The sequence below is a fragment of the Desmodus rotundus genome, chromosome 11 (genome assembly GCF_022682495.2).
Source record: "Desmodus rotundus isolate HL8 chromosome 11, HLdesRot8A.1, whole genome shotgun sequence".
Taxonomy (NCBI): domain Eukaryota; kingdom Metazoa; phylum Chordata; class Mammalia; order Chiroptera; family Phyllostomidae; genus Desmodus; species Desmodus rotundus.
This window is the reverse complement of record NC_071397.1, coordinates 97,480,073-97,500,918: the sequence shown is the minus strand read 5'-3', so window position 1 is coordinate 97,500,918 and position 20,846 is coordinate 97,480,073. Positions and strand designations below refer to the sequence as shown.

General features: G+C 56.1%; 1 protein-coding gene across 2 annotated transcripts in view; it reads left to right on the top strand.

Annotated features, from left to right (window-relative positions):
• The window catches only part of EZR (ezrin), a 45,402-nt gene that overhangs the window by 23,930 nt on the left and 626 nt on the right, over positions 1-20,846 (top strand). For both annotated transcript variants that reach the window (XM_053913860.1, XM_053913862.2), the window contains exons 4-13: positions 3,227-3,322; positions 4,239-4,513; positions 5,145-5,228; positions 5,343-5,489; positions 12,923-13,019; positions 17,423-17,586; positions 17,849-17,979; positions 18,466-18,626; positions 18,952-19,044; positions 20,499-20,750. In XM_053913860.1, the coding sequence (XP_053769835.1) occupies positions 3,227-3,322; positions 4,239-4,513; positions 5,145-5,228; positions 5,343-5,489; positions 12,923-13,019; positions 17,423-17,586; positions 17,849-17,979; positions 18,466-18,626; positions 18,952-19,044; positions 20,499-20,750 (1,500 nt within the window). The remainder of the gene's footprint in view (positions 1-3,226; positions 3,323-4,238; positions 4,514-5,144; positions 5,229-5,342; positions 5,490-12,922; positions 13,020-17,422; positions 17,587-17,848; positions 17,980-18,465; positions 18,627-18,951; positions 19,045-20,498; positions 20,751-20,846) is intronic.

Sequence of the window (20,846 nt, the reverse complement as noted above, 5' to 3'; positions counted from 1 at the left end):
GCTCTTCCGAGGGACAGGTCCTCAGAGCGAGACCGACTTTCTGGGCTAAGTCAGTGTGGCTCTGGGGCCGAGGGTCCAGTAGGGCAACAGGACGGGATGTGAGTTTGCAAGTCCCTTGTGTGGCACCTGCGCTCCTGAGGCCCCAGTCAGAGGAAACCGATGTTCTGCATCCTTGAACTAGCCTGGAAGTTGGACGGGCTCTGGTGGGGAAAACCAGGAGGTAGAGTTCTAGCAAATGCAGAGCATGTGGGTGACTCCTCTGTGCTGGGCGGGACCTGGGACCTGCCTCTCATTCCCCCACCCCCACCCCCTGGCCGAGCTGCCCCAGGGCGGCAGGTGACAGGGTGTGTCGGTGCCTGCAGGGTGGGTGGACACTGCCTCAGGTCTCCCTGGCTGTCCTGGTCCCTCCCTGGCCCTGCCTCACCCAATAAGGGTAAAAATATTTACTGCTCTGGGTGGGGCTGGACTTAGGGTGAAATTCTAAAGGTTTCTCCAAAGAATGACCCATAGCTGTGGGCCCCGGGGTGGGGATTGACTGTGGGAGCAGGGGAAGGGTGGCCAGGGGAGAGCAGTGGGGGAATGAGGACATCTGTAGTAGAACAACAATTTTAGAAAATAGAAACCCAGAATGAATGAATGAATGAGTGAATGATTCTCTTTCCTCGCAGTAAGTTTGGTGGAGCCAGCTGACCTGCAGGGGTGCAGTGGTCAGGGCACAGGCGCAGTGGGAGGCCCCGGTGCTAGTGCTGGCTGTGCCTGCAGCCACCTGTCCCCCGTTGCGGAGAGTTCTCGTCTGTAATGAGCGGTGGCCGACCTCAAGCAACTTATTTGTGAAGCAGAGCTGGGAAGCTCTGTGTTAGGAAAGCTGGAAAGTTCTGGTGTGTCAGTCACTTAGCTTCCCTCCCTGTGTTGCTTTTTGGAGATGGCGTGAAGAGGCCAGTCAGAGCTTACAGGGCTCGCTGTGCTCCCTGGGGGCCCCTGGCCGGGGGGCGGGCTCACCACCCAGCCCCTTGCTCTCGGGCCTCAGCGCCACGTGGTCTTTTCTAGCTGCGCGCCTCGGTGCCAGGCAGGGAGCTGCACCCCTCACAAGATCATCTCAGCTTCCTGACCCGAGGGACCCTGTTGGCAGAACTCCATATATCCCTAAAAGCTGCATAATTGTAGTTAGTTTGGTGTTTATGTTGGTTTCAAGCCAGATGTTCTTCTAATATTAGATGAGCTGCTCTCTCCCCGGGAACGTGGAGCCTGGGGTTAGCAGGTGTGTCCTGGCAGACCTGGGCTCAGCCAGTAGAGAGAGGTTATTTTAAAAATCTAAACACATAAACCCAACCAACATGGCAAGGTTTGATAGGCTTTGCATCCAGATTATCCCGAAGCTCATCAGTGTCCCATCAGCCACCTCTGCGAGCGCTGTATTACTCTCCCCACCCCCCGAAAACAAAGTCCCCTGAACCATAGGCTAGAGAGAAGGCGGGGCCGAGCCTCACTGTAGCCAGCACCCCCAGCGTGGCCCTTCGGTCTGCATCTCAGCCAGCCAGCCCCTGAGACAGGCGTGCGCTCCCACCACCAGTGAGAATTAGAGGCGGGCGCTCTCTCGCAGAGTTCCGTTTAGTTTCTCTTCAGTTCTGTGTATTCCTGATGGAAGAGTGCCACGCACCCCCAAGGACACTGGGGTTGGTGCGGACCCGGGGAAAGGCCAGGTCCCCGTGTTGTGAACAATGGAGGCTCCGAGAGGGACTTGTCCACAGGCACACAGCGCTGGGAGGAGCGGCCTGGCTCCCCTGCCTCTTCACCCCCCCCCCCCCCCCATACACTTGCCTTCTTGCAAAGCCCAGGCAGGCTCCCAGGGGTTCCTCCCGCCCCCTCCCCTCCTCCCAGCAGCAGTTGGGTGTGTGTTCTCCTGGGTGGTGTTTAGGGTCTGTGGGATGCACGGGACTGCGTCCTTTCTCTGTTGCTGCCCCTACGCCCTTCTAGGTCTGGGAAGCTCATTGACGGCCCACCCGCCAGTCACTGAAATGTGGTCCTCCAGTGGACTAGGTCGAGAGTTGGTCTCACCCCCTTCCTGTACCCCGTCAGTCACTGAAGTCTCCTCAGCAGTAACCAGCCTGCAGCCCCGGGCCCCCACGGTAGCCGTGTCTGTGACTCTGACCTGACGGAGCATGTCACGGTGGCCGGCAGCCACACAGGAGACAGGAGTGCAGCTTTTCCTTTGGGGGGGCAAGGAGGGAGTATCCCAGTGACCGTGTGTGCCCAACACTTCTGTCACCAGAAGTGAGGAGGCAGGCCCGGAGCAGGAGTTTATTTTGAATTTCAGATTTTTTTCTAAGAAATGCTCCAGGTTTCTTGACTTGTCATTTCTAGTGTGTTCGCTCCCTTTCCCCTTTAAATATGATAGAAGCCATGTATCTGAAGAGTGGGATTTGAAACTATACAGCAATGCTCCTGGACTCAGTTTCCACGATGTTTGGCAAGTATCCAAAGCAAGTCGCCTTTCTGTTTCTAAGACACATGAGCCAGCAGGGCGGGGCCACAGGAGACTTTTTTCTGTCCCCATGGAGAACTTTCCAGTGCAAAATCCTTTCTGTGACCTGTGGGTGAATTCCACTGCTCCGTATCAGGATTTGGAATTTCTGGAGGCTGAGTGAATGTTAGTCACCCCTGGGTGGGTGTGAGCTGAGCGCTCCCCTTCCTGGCAGCTGGCCACTGCCTGTTTCCGTCTCTCTGGGACTGCCGGGTCCCTGTTCCGGGGGGCCTGGGCCTGGGCCTGGGCCTGGGCTGGCAGCAGAGAATCAAGGAGGGGCAGCCAGAGGAGGCCCAAGGGTTCCCTTCTTCACGTTGGTAACTTCAACCTCTTTTTCACATGGGCACACCTGACAGGTGACATGCACACCTGACAGGTGGCACACACACCTGTGACACACTGGTGCCTCGCTGGGTCACGCACAATCCCTGTGCTCGCTCGCTGCCCCTCGCCTCGTTGTCTTCACTCAGGAGAGCATGGTGGAGTGAAGAGGGGCAGGAGTGAGATCTCGTGAGATCTGAAGATTTTGTAAGATTAAGGTTAACCCTCCATCGCTCTAACTGCTACTAAAAATAAACCGTCCGTGGCTTTGGGGTAACAGCCCGAGTCAGTGCCGAGCTGTTGGAGACGTGCAGGCCGGGCCCGTGCAGTGTGACTGCTCCAGTCTCATGCCCCTTCTCCCGCCCCGCCCCCTGTCTCTCACAGGTGGTTAAGACGATCGGCCTGCGCGAAGTGTGGTACTTTGGCCTCCAGTATGTAGATAATAAAGGATTTCCTACCTGGTTGAAACTGGAGAAAAAGGTAAATCCAAGTTAACTCTTTGCAGGCCATGGGTTGGGTGTCGGCACTCGGCACTGACGTGGAAATGGGAGCGCCTCACCTGGTCTTGGATTTTTATTCCTTTTTGTTTGTGTGAACTGCTTCTGCAGCCTCTGCAGGCAGAAAGGTGGCTCCAGTGAATGGGGCTGTGGGTCGGGAACTCGATCCTGGCGTGTTCTCCTCTCCTGTTAGTCATCGGAGTTCATGATGGCTACTTGTCAGCGTTTAGGTGACCTTAGTGTTTTTTCCAAGGAGGTGATTAATTGTGTAAACCATGAGTCATCCACTGTTTTCCAAGGACCTGTCCCTGCTTCATTAGAGCCTGGCAGATCCTCTCCCAGCTCTAAAGACTGGATCAGTCCATGAGCGATTATCAAGAAAAGCAATCAACTAAATTCGTTTTCCCCAAACAATTTGGAAAATGTCCCTTTTCCAAACCCCTGCTTCCCCCCCACATTATATAGCAAGTCAGGAGGGCAACTGGAGCTGAGAAAGAGGGAGGGGCATGAAGAATTACTCCCAGTGAGTTTCACGGTCCAGGGCTAGACCTGCTACAGGGACAGACTCCCAGCTCGAGGGTCAGCAGGGCAGGTGTTTCCCAACTGAGAGCTCCCTGGCATGGACCGCAGCGTCCCTGTAAGATCCGGGCTGCGCTGGTGGCCCTGTGGGTCAACACCTGGCTGTTGCTAGACTTCCAGCTAAGTGTGGGAGTGTAACAGGACTTTTTAAAGGGGCCCTTTTTTGTCTTATAGGCTAAGAAGGTGACTTTCAAGGTAAACACTATCTTTTAAAAAATTGGCCCAAAGGGCCCTTTTTGAGTCTGTTTAGAAACCTGAATTTGGGAAGGTGGGTCTTTGTCTTCTGAACTTGTAGTGAGCGTGTGGCTTTTGTCGTCCAGGTGTCGGCCCAGGAAGTCAGGAAGGAGAATCCTCTCCAGTTCAAGTTCAGGGCCAAGTTCTTCCCTGAAGACGTGTCTGAGGAGCTCATCCAGGACATCACCCAGAAGCTCTTCTTCCTCCAAGTGAAGGAGGGCATCCTCAGTGACGAGATCTACTGCCCTCCCGAGACAGCGGTGCTCCTCGGCTCCTACGCCGTGCAGGCCAAGTTTGGGGACTACAGCAAAGAGACACACAAGTCTGGGTACCTCGGCTCCGAGCGGCTGATCCCCCAGCGGTGAGCCCGCAGCCCGGCCTGGGGAGGGGCGGTGGGAAAGAAGCAGCAGAAGCACGAGGGCTTGTCGAGGGTGGGTGCTCCTTGAGGCTGCACGCTGGCCATTTCCTCGTCTTTGTGTTGGCGATCACACGCTCTGGCCACCAGCAGGCACTGACCTGACACAGCCACTCCCCTACAGCAGCAGTGGCCCGTCCACCTGGTCGCAGCAGGGAAGGGGCCATGCTTCATGGGAGCTCGTAAGAGCAACTGACTGCATTAGTGGAGGATCTTCTAAAGCAGCCACATTTCTCATGGCCTCACGGCTTCGGTCTTCATGGTGTGGAATAATTTGGCCCCTGTTAAGTCTGTTTTTACCACAAATGGTCACATACATTGCCCCTTGGAGCACAAGAGGCCTCTTAAAATAAAAGGTCCCTTGAAGTCTTTTTCTAGCAGGACCGAGTCTGTGTTGTTCCCAGTTCTCAGTCATCCATGTTCTTGGTTGTCGTAAGCAGATGGCGGCTCATGGGGAAGTAGAGATGGGGGCACTTCGAGGTGAAAGCCAAGGTTTGCATGAGGGTGGGCAGCAGCTGTCACTCACCTCACAGCCCTGTAAGGTGACGGTGCCACTCCCTCTTCCTTTGCAATCCAGAGTCATGGACCAGCACAAGCTCACCAGGGACCAGTGGGAGGACCGCATCCAGGTGTGGCACGCGGAGCACCGCGGGATGCTCAAGTGAGTGCTGGCCAGCGGCTGTCCCATGTGCCCCCCCACCGTGCCCCCACAAGGCGGAGGCTGCCCTGGGCATCACACGCACTAACGGGACCCACATTTCTTCTCCCCGACTAGAGACAGCGCGATGCTGGAATATCTGAAGATTGCCCAAGACCTGGAAATGTACGGAATCAACTATTTTGAGATAAAAAACAAGAAAGGAACAGACCTTTGGCTTGGAGTGGATGCCCTTGGACTAAATATTTATGAGAAGGATGATAAGTGAGTTGAACTTTATAACTACCTGCAGTCGGTGGGGGAGGCAGTGGCAGCTATGAATGCGGGCTGCTTTTGCAGTGTTTATCTGGCAGCTCAGTGGTCCCATGTGATGCGGCCGCCCCAGAGGTGGGCTCAGAGCTGTACACCATCTCTCTCCTGTTGCCGTGGCCTCGCATGTGCCGAGGGGTCCAGCGGGGAGACTGCCGGGGTCAGTGACCCCAGCCCCACCCCCACGCAGGCAGCCTGGCAGTGTTGGCCGGCTAGAGGTTGGTGCTAATCCAACTAAGACTATTCCCGGTACTGTCAGAAACCTCCTCCCTCTGCAAACAATGGCCTTTGTGTGCAGACTGCAGAGTCGATCCTCTGGAACCCGGGGGGGTCTCCCACTGTCCCGGAGGGTTCTGTCTGTGGAGTACAAAGCCAGCACGTAAGGGTCTGCGGGGGCCTCCCGTTGACTTGCTGTGCCGCCCCTGTGGTTGCCGACACTGACATAGGTCTTGTTTCTGCCAAGAAGCTGGCCACACAGAAGGAAATCCTTCTGATTCAGTGAGAGCAAGCTCTCTGGGGTGACTCCTAGAGCTCGGAGGCTAAGCCTAAGTTCTGGATCCTTCCCATCAGGAGCTGCCCTGTCTCTTCTGGGATGAGGGGAGAGGCTCCTTATTGTCCCTGAAAGATCCCTCTAAAGGGCTTCCCTGAACAAGCCCTGCTGAGGGTCAGCAGGTCAGGTCCTAGTGGAGTATGGCAGCAGGTACGGCTGAGGGAGCCAGGCTGGACTGCTCCTGAATCCTTTATGCCAAGCCAGACCCTTCGGCCTGGGGTCTTGCTCCCACAGACATGGGGCAGAGCAGCCCAGAGTTCCGGCACATTCACAGGCCCCTGCACCTAGCGTGGAGCCCAGGCGAGACCGCTGCCCTGGGTCCCCTCCTGGCTTGCTGTGCCTCCAAGTCCCATCGGCTCTCCCACATGTCCTACTTGTGCCCCACCCGCCCCACCTGTGGCTCCCCCACACCCCAGGCCCCCACCAAAGCCCCTCTCTGGCGTACCGGAGGGGCATAGCACTGCTTTTGACAAATGACCCCACGTAAAGAGTATCTGTACGCCCAACCACGCGTATTCTTGCCAGAACCCAAAGGGCAGATGCAGTGATTTGGGCCGGGGCCTGGGTCCGGCCTGCCTAAACCTGCCACCTAGTGCCCGAATTAGACAGCGGCGGGCCTGGGTCCTGCGAGGAGGATCTCCACTGGGGAGTCCACGTGCACCATGTGGCACCGTGGGCTTGTCAGGGAGTCCCAGGAGCTCTTCCGGAACCTGGAAGTGAGTTCGTGGGAGCTCAAGGGTGGCTCGTCCCCCAATGTGCGTGGGTACGGGAGCGGGAGATGGTGGCTGGTCCACAGGGCCACGTCTGGGAGCTGAGCACAGGGGTTATGTGTGCGAAACTGCCTCTTCTTTGAACTGCTTTCTCCAGTGACCAGATTTTGTAACCCAGCTGTGACCAGAGCTGTCCCAACAGGTTTTTCAAGCTGCAGGGAACAGCCACAGGCAGGAACTTGTGATGTCAGCCTGTAACTACCCCCAGCCCACGCAAATGTGCGTTTTTTCCAATTAAAATCGGAGCTGCATGGCTCCTTCCGCCCTCCTCCTGTACCCCTTGCCCCCAGTTCAGCAGTGACACTGGCAGTCCCCTCAAAGGTGTCTTCTCCCACAGAAAATGCTGGCCCGTGGGATCAGCCCTCACCCACCCGCCTGCCTGTCTGCCTCCCACTGTGGAAGGCATTCCTGTCCATTGTGAAAAAAACACTCAAGCAGATGCCCACTCAGTCAGTGGACCCAGCGTCTCCTTTTAAACAAATATTGACAACTCAGTTACCAGGATAAGCAGGGGCTTGTGACTCAGGTCCAAGGAATGCCGTGACGACTCTTAGCCGTCCCGTGGTGACTTATTACCCTTAGCAGAGCTCAGAGGGCGGTGTTGGAAGTTCTGAAACCATCGTTCAAATGAAAGAAGTTGGCTGTATTGAGTATGCGAGTTGGGTGATGAGAGACTTAGTACACCCTGCAAAGAAACAAATTCATCTTCATTTTACTGAAATGCTTATCCCCACTAGTACTGAGTAGTGTGCCAGGTTGGGAAATGTCTCTTGGGGTCCCTTCTTCACCATCCCCATAACCGTTACGTGGGAGCAGGCAGGACGGGTAGCGCTCGTCCTTTGGCAGTGAGAGCTCGGGTCAGAGCAGGAGGGACCGAGGAGCGGGAGGAGGTTGGAAGCCCGGGGCCCTTCCCTGAAAAGCACTATCAGCGTGGGGACAGAAGGCTCAGCCTGGCCGAGGTGTCATTCTAATGGCATCCTCGGACCAAAAACAAAACAACAGAAACGGGACAAAAACCGAAGGGAACCCGATCCTGCCCCAGGGTCTTCAGTCCTGGGGAAGCACGCTGTCCCTCCCACAGGGCCCAGGGCGCTGTGTGGTCCTGCTGTGGTGACTGTGGGCTCAGGCCCCCCGGGGCCCCCAATTAACCCTTCAGGGGAGTGTGCTGGGAAGGGCTGTGGCCAAGGTGGGCTTGAAACAGAGCCAAGTGTCTTCTTCCCTTCAGTTCCTGACTCAGGGCTGGGAATTCACTTTCGAGATGATGTTTCAAGCCTATTATAATAAAGCACCTATTGTAGAGAAATTATTTCCACTTTCTAAAGTTAGACTCATGAGACAGCACATGTGACAGTTTTGGCTTTTATAGGTGGAGCCTTGGGCTGCACGTCTGTGCTTGTCCCCAGTGCCTGGCCCACTGGGCAGGCGGCCAGGAAGCAATGTGTCTCCAGATGCGCTGGGGTCGCAGCTGTCAGACTCTCTCCTTTCTGGTCTTTGGAACTCTCCCTTGAACGTGGAGTATCCTGAGTCACTTAGTCTCTTATGGACGTGTGCTGTGGCAATGACTGCGGTTGGAACACCTCTAGTGAGAAGTGTAAAAGTTCGCCTCGGATCTACAGAGGAGAGGTGGGCTTGTGGTCCGACACCCGCAAGGAGCCCTGGGAGCCCGGCCCTGCAGCAGCAGGGAAGCGGGGGAGAACTCCCGGCGGGCCGGCCGGCCAGCCAGCCCGCCAGCCAGCCCGCCCTTTCCCAGCCCCACCATCTGTGCCCCACGCCTGCCTCTGGGCTGGGGCTGGGCTCTCCTTACCCCTGTGTAACACAGTGAGGTCCAGCCCATCCCACCACCCCAGACCTTTGCTAGGCGTTTTAAATAACAATTTTCAAACAAATTGCGAAATGGAAAGGATTTTACAGCAAACGAACGCCATGTGCCTGCTGCCAGGGTCCATCCATGGGCATCTCCCTTGCTTGTCTCCCACCCACTCATCACTGCACCCTTGGGCCCTCCCTCCCTCTCTCAGACATGGTTCCAAGGGAAATCGCAGGCGTCTGCATGCTGCCCTCGAAATGCGCGTTATTTACTAGAGTGCAGTGGTTCCGTTTTCCACTTGATGTAAAGTGTGAACACAATGAAATGTGCAGCTCTTAGTGTTCATAAGTTTGGACAAACCCAAAGGCCGGTGAAATCCAGCCTCTTGCCAGGATGTAGGAGGACGCTGTCATCACCCTCAGGGGCCTCTTTTGAACTCTTGAACCGTTCATATTGAAGTCATTTCAGACTTTCCAAAGGTTTCAGAAATCATGAACACAAAGGAGCCCCTTTGGTCCTTCGCCCAGCTGCCCCAAACGTTAACATCTCACGTAGCCCCAACCAAGCATCCATCAGGAAGTAGCACTGGTGGGAGCCTGCTGACCCCCTGCAGCCCGCATCGCCATGGTAGTCAGTTGTCCACTGGCATCCTTCTTTTGCCCCGGGGTCCCCCCTGGCACGGCACCCACACTGACTTGGCATGCCTCCCTGTGTCCTGCCATCAGGAACGGTTCCAGAGTCTGTCTCTCTGTCTGTCTGTCGTGACCATTGACTTCATAGAAAGTCCCCAGCTCGAATCTTTTTTCCCACAGTTACATTAGCATATTGCACTCTTGGCGAGGACCCCACGGGCGTGCCCTCTGTCCTGTGTGCCCCCCTGGGTCTGTGCAGTGGCATGTGGTGGTGGAAGGTCTTGTTCCCGGTGGTGCCTTCTGGCTTCTGCTCGCAAAGTTACTATCCTTCCCTTCCGTATCGACAAGTGCGTTCGGGGGAGGCACTTTGAAACTATAAATATCCTGTTTTTTATGCTTTCATCTATTAATGCCAACACCCTTGGTGCGTCTTGCATGAAACAGTTATTACTCTGGTATTCGAGAAATGTTAATTTAAAAGAAATCATTCATTTTACAGGTGTTATTGGAATGCTAGTGTAAGGAGAATGTTTCTCTTCTCCATTTTTTTTAGTTATTTCTGTTAACATGGACTCATGGATATTCGTTTTATTCTCTGGGCTATAAGCTAACACTTATTTTGTTGCTGAAATTGTTTGAGATTTGCCTTTACAAGCCCTCTTGAATTATCTACTGTACCCTTTTGATGTGACTCCATTCTTTCTGGAGTACTCCTTCTTTTTTACTCCAGAATATCCCAGCATCGTCTTGTACTTTTCCCTGCCCCAGGCCTGGAGCCATCTATTTCTCAAAAGAGCTCTGGTCCTTATGATTCAAGAATCTCACTTTAAAAAAAAAAAAAAAAGACTTTAGTTATTTACTTTGAGAGAGAAGAGAAGGGAGGGAGAAAGAGAGAGAGAGAAACAGCAATGTGAGCACATCCGTGGGCTGCCTCTCCCACGCCCCCTACTGGGGACTCGGCCCACAACCCAGGCTCGCACCCTGCCTGGGGATCAAACTGGCGACCTTTCGGTTCACAGGCCGCTGCTGAACCCACTGAGCCACACCAGCCCACAGGAGGGGTCACCTGTTTGATTCCCTGTCGGGCACATGCCTGGGTTGCTGGCTGGGTCCCTGGTGGGGGGTGTGAGAGGGGCAACCACACACTGATGTGTCTCTACCTCTCTTCCCCCCTTTCCCACTCTAGAAATAAATGAATAAAATTCTTTTTTAAAAAATTCTTTAGAAATCTTCTCTGTGGGTCCTTCTCTGTTCAGGTGCTATGGGTGAACTCTTTTTTACTTATTTTTTTCTTTTTTAAGAGAGAAAGAAATCCTTGTAGGCTTTAATCTCCTAACTACGGTCAGGCATTGGAGGAGGTTCTTGGACTCTGCTGTGCGTCGGAGCTCCGTGTGGAGTCCTTGTGTTCTGACACTGCAGCGGAGCTTGTGAAGGCTGTGAGCTGGAACTGAGCTCTCGGAGCCTTGAAAAGACAAACTCTCGGGGCACACTGGAGAGCAGGGGGCTGGACACCACGGCGACAGGACCCCAGTCCTGGAGAGGAAGGTGCCCGTCTGCCTGCGGGGCCACGTGTTCCTGGGTCAGAAACTATTTTGAGAAACCCGAGAGAAGGTTCTCACCCCTTCGGAGGTTGGAGGTTGACTGTATGGCTGAGAATCGAGCAGCCGTCCCGTAGGCCCTCTGTGGTCACGTGTGTGGCTCCTGTGTTTGGAGGGCAGCACCCTAAAACAGCAGGGGCCTTCCCTGTGCAGCCCCTGCGTGTGCGGCTGCAGGTGGGGTTGGGGCGGGGCCAGGTGGTGCCCTGAGTTTCTTCCCGGTGCTCAGGGCCCTTTGCACAAGAATTACCTCTTGAAAAACTCTTTATCCCCTACCTGAGGCAAAAATGCCACACTATACACCCCACATGTGTGTTGGAGTGCGAAGAAGTGTGTCGGCCAGGTGGGCCTCGGTGGATGTCGGCGATCCTGTAGGACAGGACCCTGAAGAGGACTTGGTACATAGAACTGCCGCCCGGGCTGTGTCCTGAGGTCATTCCTCCAGCTGTGAATGCCCGCTGTGTCCCAGAAGGGCCATCTGCCAGGCTGAGACGGCTTCTCCGGCATTCAGAGGCAGCCCCTCCCCCAGCACACACACACACACCCTGCTGTGACCTGGGTGCCTTTGTCACAGCGAGGCCTGCATGACCCCTCAGATTTTATGTGACATGTGTTGGTGGCAGGAGATTCTTGCCACCCTCCTGTTCTCCAGATTGGAGGATTTGTGGCACCTGGGTGGGGACTGTTTTCGATGCCGTGTCTGTGAGTGGCAGTGTGAGGAGGGTCTGTGTTCCTTCTAGAACGGTATCCATGGTGGGACGTGCTGAGAGAACGGGGGGCTTGGGAGGTAAGCAGAGCAGTGTGGCCTTCAGATCGTGCGCTGGACTTTTCCGGAAATGCTTATTGAAACGCCAGTGTCTCAGCCAGGCGTGGACTGCTCCCACGCATGCCAGACGGCACCGGGGCCCTCGTGAGGTGTGTATGATCATTCTAGGCCGTCTCAGATCTTGGAGGGTGACACAGGGAGGAAAACAGCATCACGAAGAAGCAGAGTTCATCAGGAAGGCACAATTGTAGACGTATACGCACCCAACGCCAAGCACCTAAATGTAGTAAGCAAATCCTGACATCGGAAGGAAAAATAGAGACCACAGTGCTGTAATAGTAGAAGCCTTCAGTACCCCACTGTCAGCGACGGCTGGATCACTAAGACGGAAAGCCAACAAGGAAACGACAGACTTGAACCTGACCAAGCCCTTTTCCGTTCCATCACTGAGCAGCCGCTCTCAGTATATAGCATGTGCCTTTGCCACAAGAAAGTGTACCTGCCTGGCTTTGGAAGAGCTGAATAATAATGCAAGGACTTAAATAATACAAGGAGAGTCGTTTGTGTAGCCTAAGAGGCGTCAGGCTGAGAGGGGGAAGACCGGAAGGAGAGAAAGTGAGCTGGCTGGCCTGGTGCAGGTCCCAGCCAGGTGGGGAAGTGTCTTCCAGGTGCCTCAGTGACCTTGTGTGGCAAGGGTGGGTCGAGCCAGAAATGGGCTAGATCGGGCGCCTCTTGGATGCTAAGCTAAGGACTGTGGATTTCACCTGGTAGAAACAGGGGAGGGGATGTAGACGTCTTTAAAGCGGGAAGTGGGCTGACTGAAAGAAACATCAGTTGGACAAGGAACTTGGGTGTGCTGCCCCGCCCTGAGAGGCGGGTGTAGGGTGGCGGTGTGCGAATGGCCTGCAGAGATGACTGCGAGAGACATCTCAGACCAAGTGTGCACGGATGTATGTGGCCAGGAATCGAGCCGACCTCAAGGTTACAAGCCAGGGTGACCGGACACGGTGCGGCGCCCGAAACTGAGACAGGCTCAGCAAATGGGAATGTGTGGAGTGTCCCAGAGCCGGAACCTCAGGAACAGCCACCTGACTTGGCCTAGGACGGGTAGGAACCACTTGGTAGTGACACATATATTACACGTTGTGCTTCCTGGGCTAGCTCTGTGCTGTTTAAAACTGAACAACAAAAAAACACCTGGGAATGGATTTGCAGACCTCTCGTAGCCAATGCAAGCCCACCTAACCATCTGCCTTTTTTAATCTCAGGTTGACCCCAAAGATCGGCTTCCCGTGGAGTGAAATCAGGAACATCTCCTTCAATGACAAAAAGTTTGTCATTAAGCCCATCGACAAGAAGGCACCTGTAAGTTCATGCGGAGCCTGCGCAGGGCTCGCTGTGTCTCGTTCGCACAGCCAAGTGTGTTCTCGGGATGAGTGTGATCTCTGCCTGGGTGACGAGGGGCCGGTGATACTCGGAGTTACGTGCGTGTGCACGTGCGTGTTGGGGGAGTCGCCAGTGGGTCACAGGGAGGGTCAAGGGCTTCTTAAGACACGCGGCTGGCCGCTGCAATAGGAGGCTATTGCGGAGGCCACATTGTCTGTCAAAAACTAGTCAACTCTGTAACCTGTTGTCAGATGTCTTCATTCATTAGGGAGAAAAGGGCCATTCTGTGACGGTGACCTTTGCCATGTGATACGCATTTCCAGGGTTGTGAAAGTTCCTGGGGAAACCAGCTGGCCCCCGAACTGTGCCGCTGGGGTGTGGGGCTCCTGCAGCATCTCTCCGGCACCTGCCTGGAGCACGGTGGTGATGGCCACCGGCCTCGGGCCTGACTGAGACTCTCAGAGCTGTCCTGGCAGCTTGCCCGCCCTCAGGCGGGTCAGACCCCTCACCCCCAGAGTGCTGCTGCCCCCACAGTCCCGCCCCTCCACTGCCTCTCCTGTGCGGATGCGGCCTCCGGTTTTCTCCAACCCCTCGGCCCCTTGAGTGACCTTAACGCATGCACCTTCCCGTGGGTGCCGGGGTCCCAGAAGTGAGACTGAAGGGCCGTCACCCTGGGAGCATTAGCTGGACACGAGGCTTCCTGTCCTGGGGTCTGAAGAATGTCGTGTGCTCGCCAGTGGCCGCAGAGGCTGCTGCATTGTGGAAATTCACTTTGGTCTCATTATTTATTCTCCTAACACTTAAAATTTCAGCCTTTCTTTGCTCGGGAGATTTGAGACACACACACACAGACACACACACTGCAGTGTGGTGGAACCATGAGGGGTGTGTTTTCCAATCAGAAATCTGGTTCTTAAAAAAATTGCCACTTGAGAAATTCTGTCGCCCTCCTGAGAAAGTCTTCTTTTTCGGTGAAAACGTTCCCTGCTCTTAGCAAACCCTTCACCCCCAGGCCGTGTGCAGCCGCACAGACATTTAAAGTGAAAGCGGCATCTCACACAGACTCCTGAGCTCCGTGGTACCGGGCGCATCCCGCTGTGCCACGAGCTGTTGTCATTGTGCGCCCGTGTGGCGGGCGTGAGGTTGCGGTGGTTAGGAGAGCGAGGACACCCTGGCAGCCCTGGGGGCTGCTTTCTGCTCAGGGAGATACCTCACTGATTTTTCAGAATCTTTTTTTTTTTTAATTTGACTGACAGAAGCAGGAATTCTAGACTGCACTTTCTAAGAATTAGATTGTTGTTTGAATTTGGTGTCAGTTCAGCTTTTGCAAAGCAAAGACAGTTGTAATGCCTCTGGGTGAGGCATCCAGTGTACTCCGGCTGCACAGGGTCCTGTGTGAAGCTGTCACTTAAAAGAGAACACGGGAGAGCAATGTGCTGGTTTCCTACTGCACCAGGCGGCGTGAACAGGGCGGGCCCCGCCCTCGTGAAGGCTCCATTCTCGAGGAGGAGGAGGAGGTGGAGGATGGAAACCAGGAGAACCAGTCATGTGCTTTTGGGCAGTGAATGTAACAATGTAGCTGTGATTAAATAGTAAACCAGGGTATTTGCTGGTTAAAGGAGACACGAGACCAGGACAGTGTGGTCGCTTCAGGTGGCTGGTTGTGCAGGCCCCACCGAGGAGGCAGCCTTTGCTTGGGCTCCCTGTCATCCTGCAGGGAGTGATGGGAGGAGCTGCCGAGGGATTGTGTCCTTGGGCCCTCTGCACCTCACAGGTGGCCTCAGGCTTTCACCTGGGGCAGTACAAAGTCAGATTTCCAAGTTTAAGTTTTTCCTTAGAAGACTGAAAAGGAAACCGCAGAGGCCGAGTGGGCTGGCCCACGAGGCAGGGGTTCCTCATCTCCCCCCGCACCTGCACTTTCTGCAGGCGTCCCCGGTGGGCATGCCGGCCAGGCCCCGCAACCAGGCGACTCCTTGTCGCAGCTGTCCTCCTCCCTGCCAGCCGGCATGCTGCAGTGCGGGCGGGCTCACAGCCTGCCCCGGTGGCTGCGGCAGGGGCGGAGACCTTGTGCACCAGGCCAAAGGCTCTCGGGCACCTGACTGTCTAGCAGCTTTTGAAATATCTGAGGAATGAAAACTTAGTATTTGACTGAGCAGCTCTGTGCTCAGCTTCTTTCCTCATGACCTTTGTCCCCACCCCCAATCCCTGGGCCAGGGAGCCCCTGGTTGGGGCCTGGGGTGGGGGACCGTCCTAGGAGTTCCCCTTGTCACTCCTTGACCCTTTCCAAGGTTGCTTCGGGTTCGTCTCCTTGAATGTCGCTTGGGCCTAGAGTTTCTGTTTTTAAGATGTGTGTTCTCTGCCGCGTTCAGAAGGCCGGTCCCGGGTCACGCCGGTGTTGTGGTTTTGCACGAGGACATTGGCTGGACACTTGAATGTAGACACTTCTAATCGTTAATGTCAGCTTATAGCTTTCACCTTGAGGTCAGAAACTGTCCTCCTGAGGAGCGGGGGCTCGCTGGTGCTCCCCGTTCCCCGAGGTCCTCGGGACTCGTCTCCGGGAGACGGGATGCCAGGAGGGGATCTCACCTGCAGCTCCTGTCTCTTGATCTTTTTTAAACCGACATTTTACACAGAGGAGTTGCTGCTCAGCAGCTTCCTTGCCTGGCTGGTGCTCGGGAGACACAGTCGGGACCCCTTTGGGTAGTCCGTCTTCTCTTGCGCAGAAACAGAGTTGCTTTCTCGTGTGTAACGAGAGACAGGTGGGTAATAAAAGCACCTGCTTCTTCCAGTGTGACAGACACCTCTGGGAAACCCGATGACTTAGTGACAAGGTGTGAAACCCCAGGGAGAGCCCCACCCAGGAAGTCGTGGGCTCTTGGGCTTGACAGTCTCTCCCCAGCGTTTCTAGAACAGGTGGAAAGAGCCAGAAGCTAAATAGGTCCTCCTTAGGCGTGTGGATGAGCCGGCCCGGCACATATCGGGAGGTTTCTGAGGTCGCCGTGGGCTGTGTCGCTCTGTGCCTTCGTTTCAGCCACTCGTGCCTGGCCCAGGGGCCAGCACCCCAATGGGGGGGGCCGTGGTTGGGAAGAGAAAGGGAAGAGGAAGAGGAAGCAGGCAAGCATTTTAAATAACTTTCAGCAGGTGTTTCTACACCATGTCCAGCTTTCTGTCACTCTGTCACCGGCTGATCATGGTGGTAGTGAGGACCCACCCGTGTCATCCGTGTCTTGGACCTCTGTGGTCACTGGTCATGCAGTTCTTGGAGTGGCGTTTCTCTTTTTAAAGAAGGCTTCTCTGATAGCTGATTTGTAGGGCGGCCAGCCAACCAAGTGAGCTTTTTGTGTATCAGCCAATTTGTGTCACGCCAGACAGCATTCTGAGTCCTTGCAGGCATGACCTGGCTCCATCACAACAGCCCCGTTAGGTAGCTGTCACCCCCCTCGTAAAGTTGAAGACGCTGAGGCTCAGTGACCAAGTGGGGCTTGGATGTGGCAGTGCCGCATGAACTGCCAGTCACCTGGCAGGTGTTTATTGGGCGCCAGTGATCACTGAGCACTGGTGTGGTTGGAAACACAGAGACGAATGAACGTGCCCCTACCCTCAAGGGGGCTGGCTGCCTGGCAGGACAGAGAGAGTGCCAGCAACACCGCAGCTGGCTCCAAAGGCAAGGGCAGCAGGCACAAAAGAAGGGCTGGTTTACCGTGGGAGGAGTGGAGGTCACGGAAGCACGTGAGATGGTGCCTTAACGTCGTCCCATGGCAGTGCCATGTCCTCAGGTACATGGCATTGGATGTGACATTCCAACTAGGAGAGACTGTTCGGGGAAGTGCTCACAGGTTTGGAAGAGCACAGGGCAGGTAAACAGGGTTAGGCTGGGGCCAGATGGGGGTCTTCAGGTGCACCAGGCCACAGTGTTTGAACCTGGTCCCAGAGCAAACAGGATGGCATTGAGGTCCAGTGGTTGCCTGATAGATGTGCGAGTGGCAGTGGGAGGCGGCCGGTTGAAGCAGAGGAGACAGGAAGCTCAGTAGGAGAACTTGTGGAAGTCCAGGCAGGAACTGGGGCTGTGGCTGCGGGACTTGGGGACACTGGGCTTCCTGAGGCCAGGCAGCCCTCGCTGTGGGGCTTTGCTTCCACATGTGTGCCCACACACACCCACACACATGCGTGCCCGCACACACCTCCCTGCGCTTGCACCTGCATGGCACCCAGAACGTGCACTACTGGCATCTCGTCCCTTGGGGTCAGTGGCCCCATGTAGAAGAAGCCTCTTCTGTCCCTGCTCTGCACTCCAGAAGTCTTTCTGGAAACAGCATCTAGCTCTGTGTGCAGCCAGGTTTGGAGGCAGGAGCACCCGAGTCAGCGCCTGTTCTCTGCTGCAGGACTTCGTGTTCTACGCGCCCCGCCTGCGCATCAACAAGCGGATCCTGCACCTCTGCATGGGGAACCACGAGCTGTACATGCGCCGAAGGAAGCCCGACACCATCGAGGTGCAGCAGATGAAGGCCCAGGCCCGGGAGGAGAAGCACCAGAAGCAGATGGAGCGGTGAGCAGGCTGCAGGGTCCAGCGGCCCCATCAGGAGAGCCTCGCTGTGGGCTGGGGGGTGGCAGAGCCCAGGGTGGGAGCACTCGGGGGAGCAGGGGACAGCAGGCGACCAAGAAGCAGCTGGTCCTTCCGATGGCTGCATTAGAGACAGGCTGGCTTCAGGCTGGTAGCAGCCGGGCGTGTTGCTGGGATGACTGCGTGTTGCTGCGTGTCTATAGCACATGACTGCCCAGTCTAAGCCCCTGTGCCCTCTCGGTAACAGGCAGCAGCTGGAGAACGAGAAGAAGAGGAGAGAAACCGTGGAGAGAGAGAAAGAGCAGATGATGCGGGAGAAGGAGGAGCTGATGCTCAGGCTCCAGGACTACGAGCAGAAAACCAAGAAGGCCGAGAAAGGTGGGCTCATGCTCGCCTGCGGCAGACCTCTGGACAGGCGGGGCGCATACACACCACCAGGGAGGGTGTCCACCCAGTGTGGCGGCCAGAATAGAGACTTGTAGAGAGACGGGATGCAATGCGCGTTGGGGTTGGAGATGGTTCCAGACCCCGTCACCATCTGTGCTAAATGCTTTCCGGGCATTACCTTTTTAAAAGTTCCCTCAGCCTCCGGTGGTGAGTACTGAATTTGTCCCATTTTTCCTTAGGAGGATGTTAAGCTTTAGTAGGTAGAATAGGTTGCCCAAGATCACAAGGCCAGTAAGTGAGTGCCTGGCAGCGGGAGAGGGCCAGGCCTGGCAAGCACTGCGCCCTGTAAACACAGAGGGCAGGGGCGCGAGAAGTTCCCTCACCCTGAGACTCGGTCCACCGCCCCTGCCCCTGGGAGTTGGGACAGGACTGCAGGTCAGTGGCTGGTGTGAGCAGCTCTGGTGCTGTCCCCTCCAGAACTCCAGGACCAGATTCAGAGGGCCCTGCAGCTGGAGGAGGAGCGGAAGCGTGCTCAGCAGGAGGCTGAGCGCCTGGAGTCCGACCGCCTGGCTGCTCTGCGTGCCAAGGAGGAGCTGGAGAGGCAGGCGGCAGATCAGATAAAGAGCCAGGAGCAGCTGGTAAGGAGTCCCCCTGGGTTTCACGGTGTTGAATTATGGAGAGGCTGCCTCTGGGGACTGAAAAAGTGACACCTGCCTGACCATGATTTCTGTCTGGGCTGTAAAGTGATCTGCCTGCCCGTGTCAAGTCGCTGGCGGGGAGAGGCCCTGCTGGTGGCCGGGCCTTGGCAGCCCTGGCGGTCAGGGAGGGCGTGGCCTCTGACCCACAGGTGGGCAGGTGCCAGGGAAAGCGAGGGACGCTGCCTATTATGAGGGAGACCGTTCATTCACAAATGGACTCTGTTGAAAGCGGGCCAGAAATCACTTTAGCTTCGCCCCCTCGCAGGCTGCGGAGCTCGCGGAGTACACCGCCAAGATCGCCCTCCTGGAGGAGGCGCGCAGGCGCAAGGAGGACGAGGTCGAGGAGTGGCAGCACCGGGTGAGTGCCCCAGTGCGGGGTGGAGCTTTCGGGTGCACCGCCCACACCCGCAGGCCCCCATGGGGGCGGGGCCAGGCCGGGCCTGCACTAGACTGGCAGGTCGCATCAAAAGCCCTCAGGATATGTTGCAATGCTTTGCCGATACTAATTGTCCTTCTTAGAAATCCCCACGGGAAGGGGCTTGCACCTGTGCACCGGGGAGCACACCGTTGGATTAGCGGGGCAACAAAGAACCCCTGTTCCCTCGCACCCACTGTGCTCTGGCCACCCCGAACTGTCCAGCCCCACCAGGCAGCCCCCACCGGGACCAGCTTTAAATCAGGCTAAGTGGGTGCCCCTGGCAAGGAGCCACAGTGCCTGAGACAGCCCTCTCCAGTCCTCTCCCGACTGCTGGGACATGCACACTGGCACGGGGAGATGACCCGGAGCTGGGGCGTCTCCAGGCTGGGGGGAGAGTCTAGGCTCCTCCCCTCATTTGCTGTGTGGCCAGGGCGAGCAGCCTCACCAGTCTGAACCTTATTTTCTTGTTGAAGTTGGGGGTCAGTCCCCCAGTGGTAAGGCTGCTCTAAGGGCCCTGCAGAGAGGGGTAATAAATTAGCCTTCGTAGTGAGAACGTGTTCCACACCATGTCCAAGAGCCTCTCTCCGTCTGTGAAGCTCTGGCCTGCCCTGGCCCTCCCACCTGCCCTTTTCCACGCTTCCCCATCTGTGGCACCACCTTCTGGGGACACCTGGTGCCTCCCCTTCACTAGTCTTCACCCCACCCCCACCCCCCAACCCAAGTTCTGTGCAGAAGTCTTCATTCAGGCCTTAGGTTTTTGGAGAAAATGCTTATTGTAAAGAATTAGGTGAGACAAGTTGGTTACAAAACAGGTACAAACTGAGCTCATCTGTGGGGCCAGGGCAGCTGTGCAGTGGGTGTGATTCAGGGTAGGTACCTGAGAAATTGCCGGAAGGAGTAGGGAGGTGGGTAGGAAACTCCCTGCCCGTGGTGCCGGCGGGCGGCGAGGAGCTGCGCGAATGGCGGCCGCACACCAGGATGCAGCGGTGGCTCTTTGCAGTAGCCGGAGGATTTTTTTCTTTAATAATTTTTTTTCAAAGAGATGTACAATGAGCATAACTAGGATTGTAGACAGAAAAAAAGAAGTTAATGATACTTGGGAAAATGGCAAGCCCCTGGCGCGAGTTCGTCTTTGCTGTGGGCACAGTTGGTCACTACTTGGAGGACCGGGAGCCCCAGGCCCGGCCAGGGGCCCTCGAGATCAGCCATAGTCCCCCTCCGCTGGCACACACTGTGGGCAGCCTGCCAGCAGAAAGGGAGAGGACGGGGTGAGAGAGTGGCAAATCCTTACTAGCAAGTAGAACGGGTTCCTTCGTAAAGAAATAGTGGTTCGGTGGTTCGCAGGTAGTGGTCCAAACACGAGGTTCTCACTGTCTGTTGATTTGCTTTTGAAGGCCAAGGAAGCCCAGGATGACCTGGTGAAGACGAAGGAGGAGCTGCACCTGGTGATGACGGCGCCCCCACCCCCACCGCCCCCCGTGTACGAGCCCGTGGGCTACCACGTCCAGGAGGGCCTGCAGGAGGAGGGCGCAGACTACACAGGCTACAGTGCTGACCTGTCCAGCGAGGGCATCCTGGACGACCGCAACGAGGAGAAACGGATCACCGAGGCTGAGAAGAATGAGCGCGTACAGCGGCAGCTGATGGTGAGGGGCGGGGCGGGGCGGCACAGCACGGACCCCACCTTAGTTCTCCGGGACTTCCTTGGCTCCCAGCCGGAGCAGGCAGCCTTCGGGATGAGC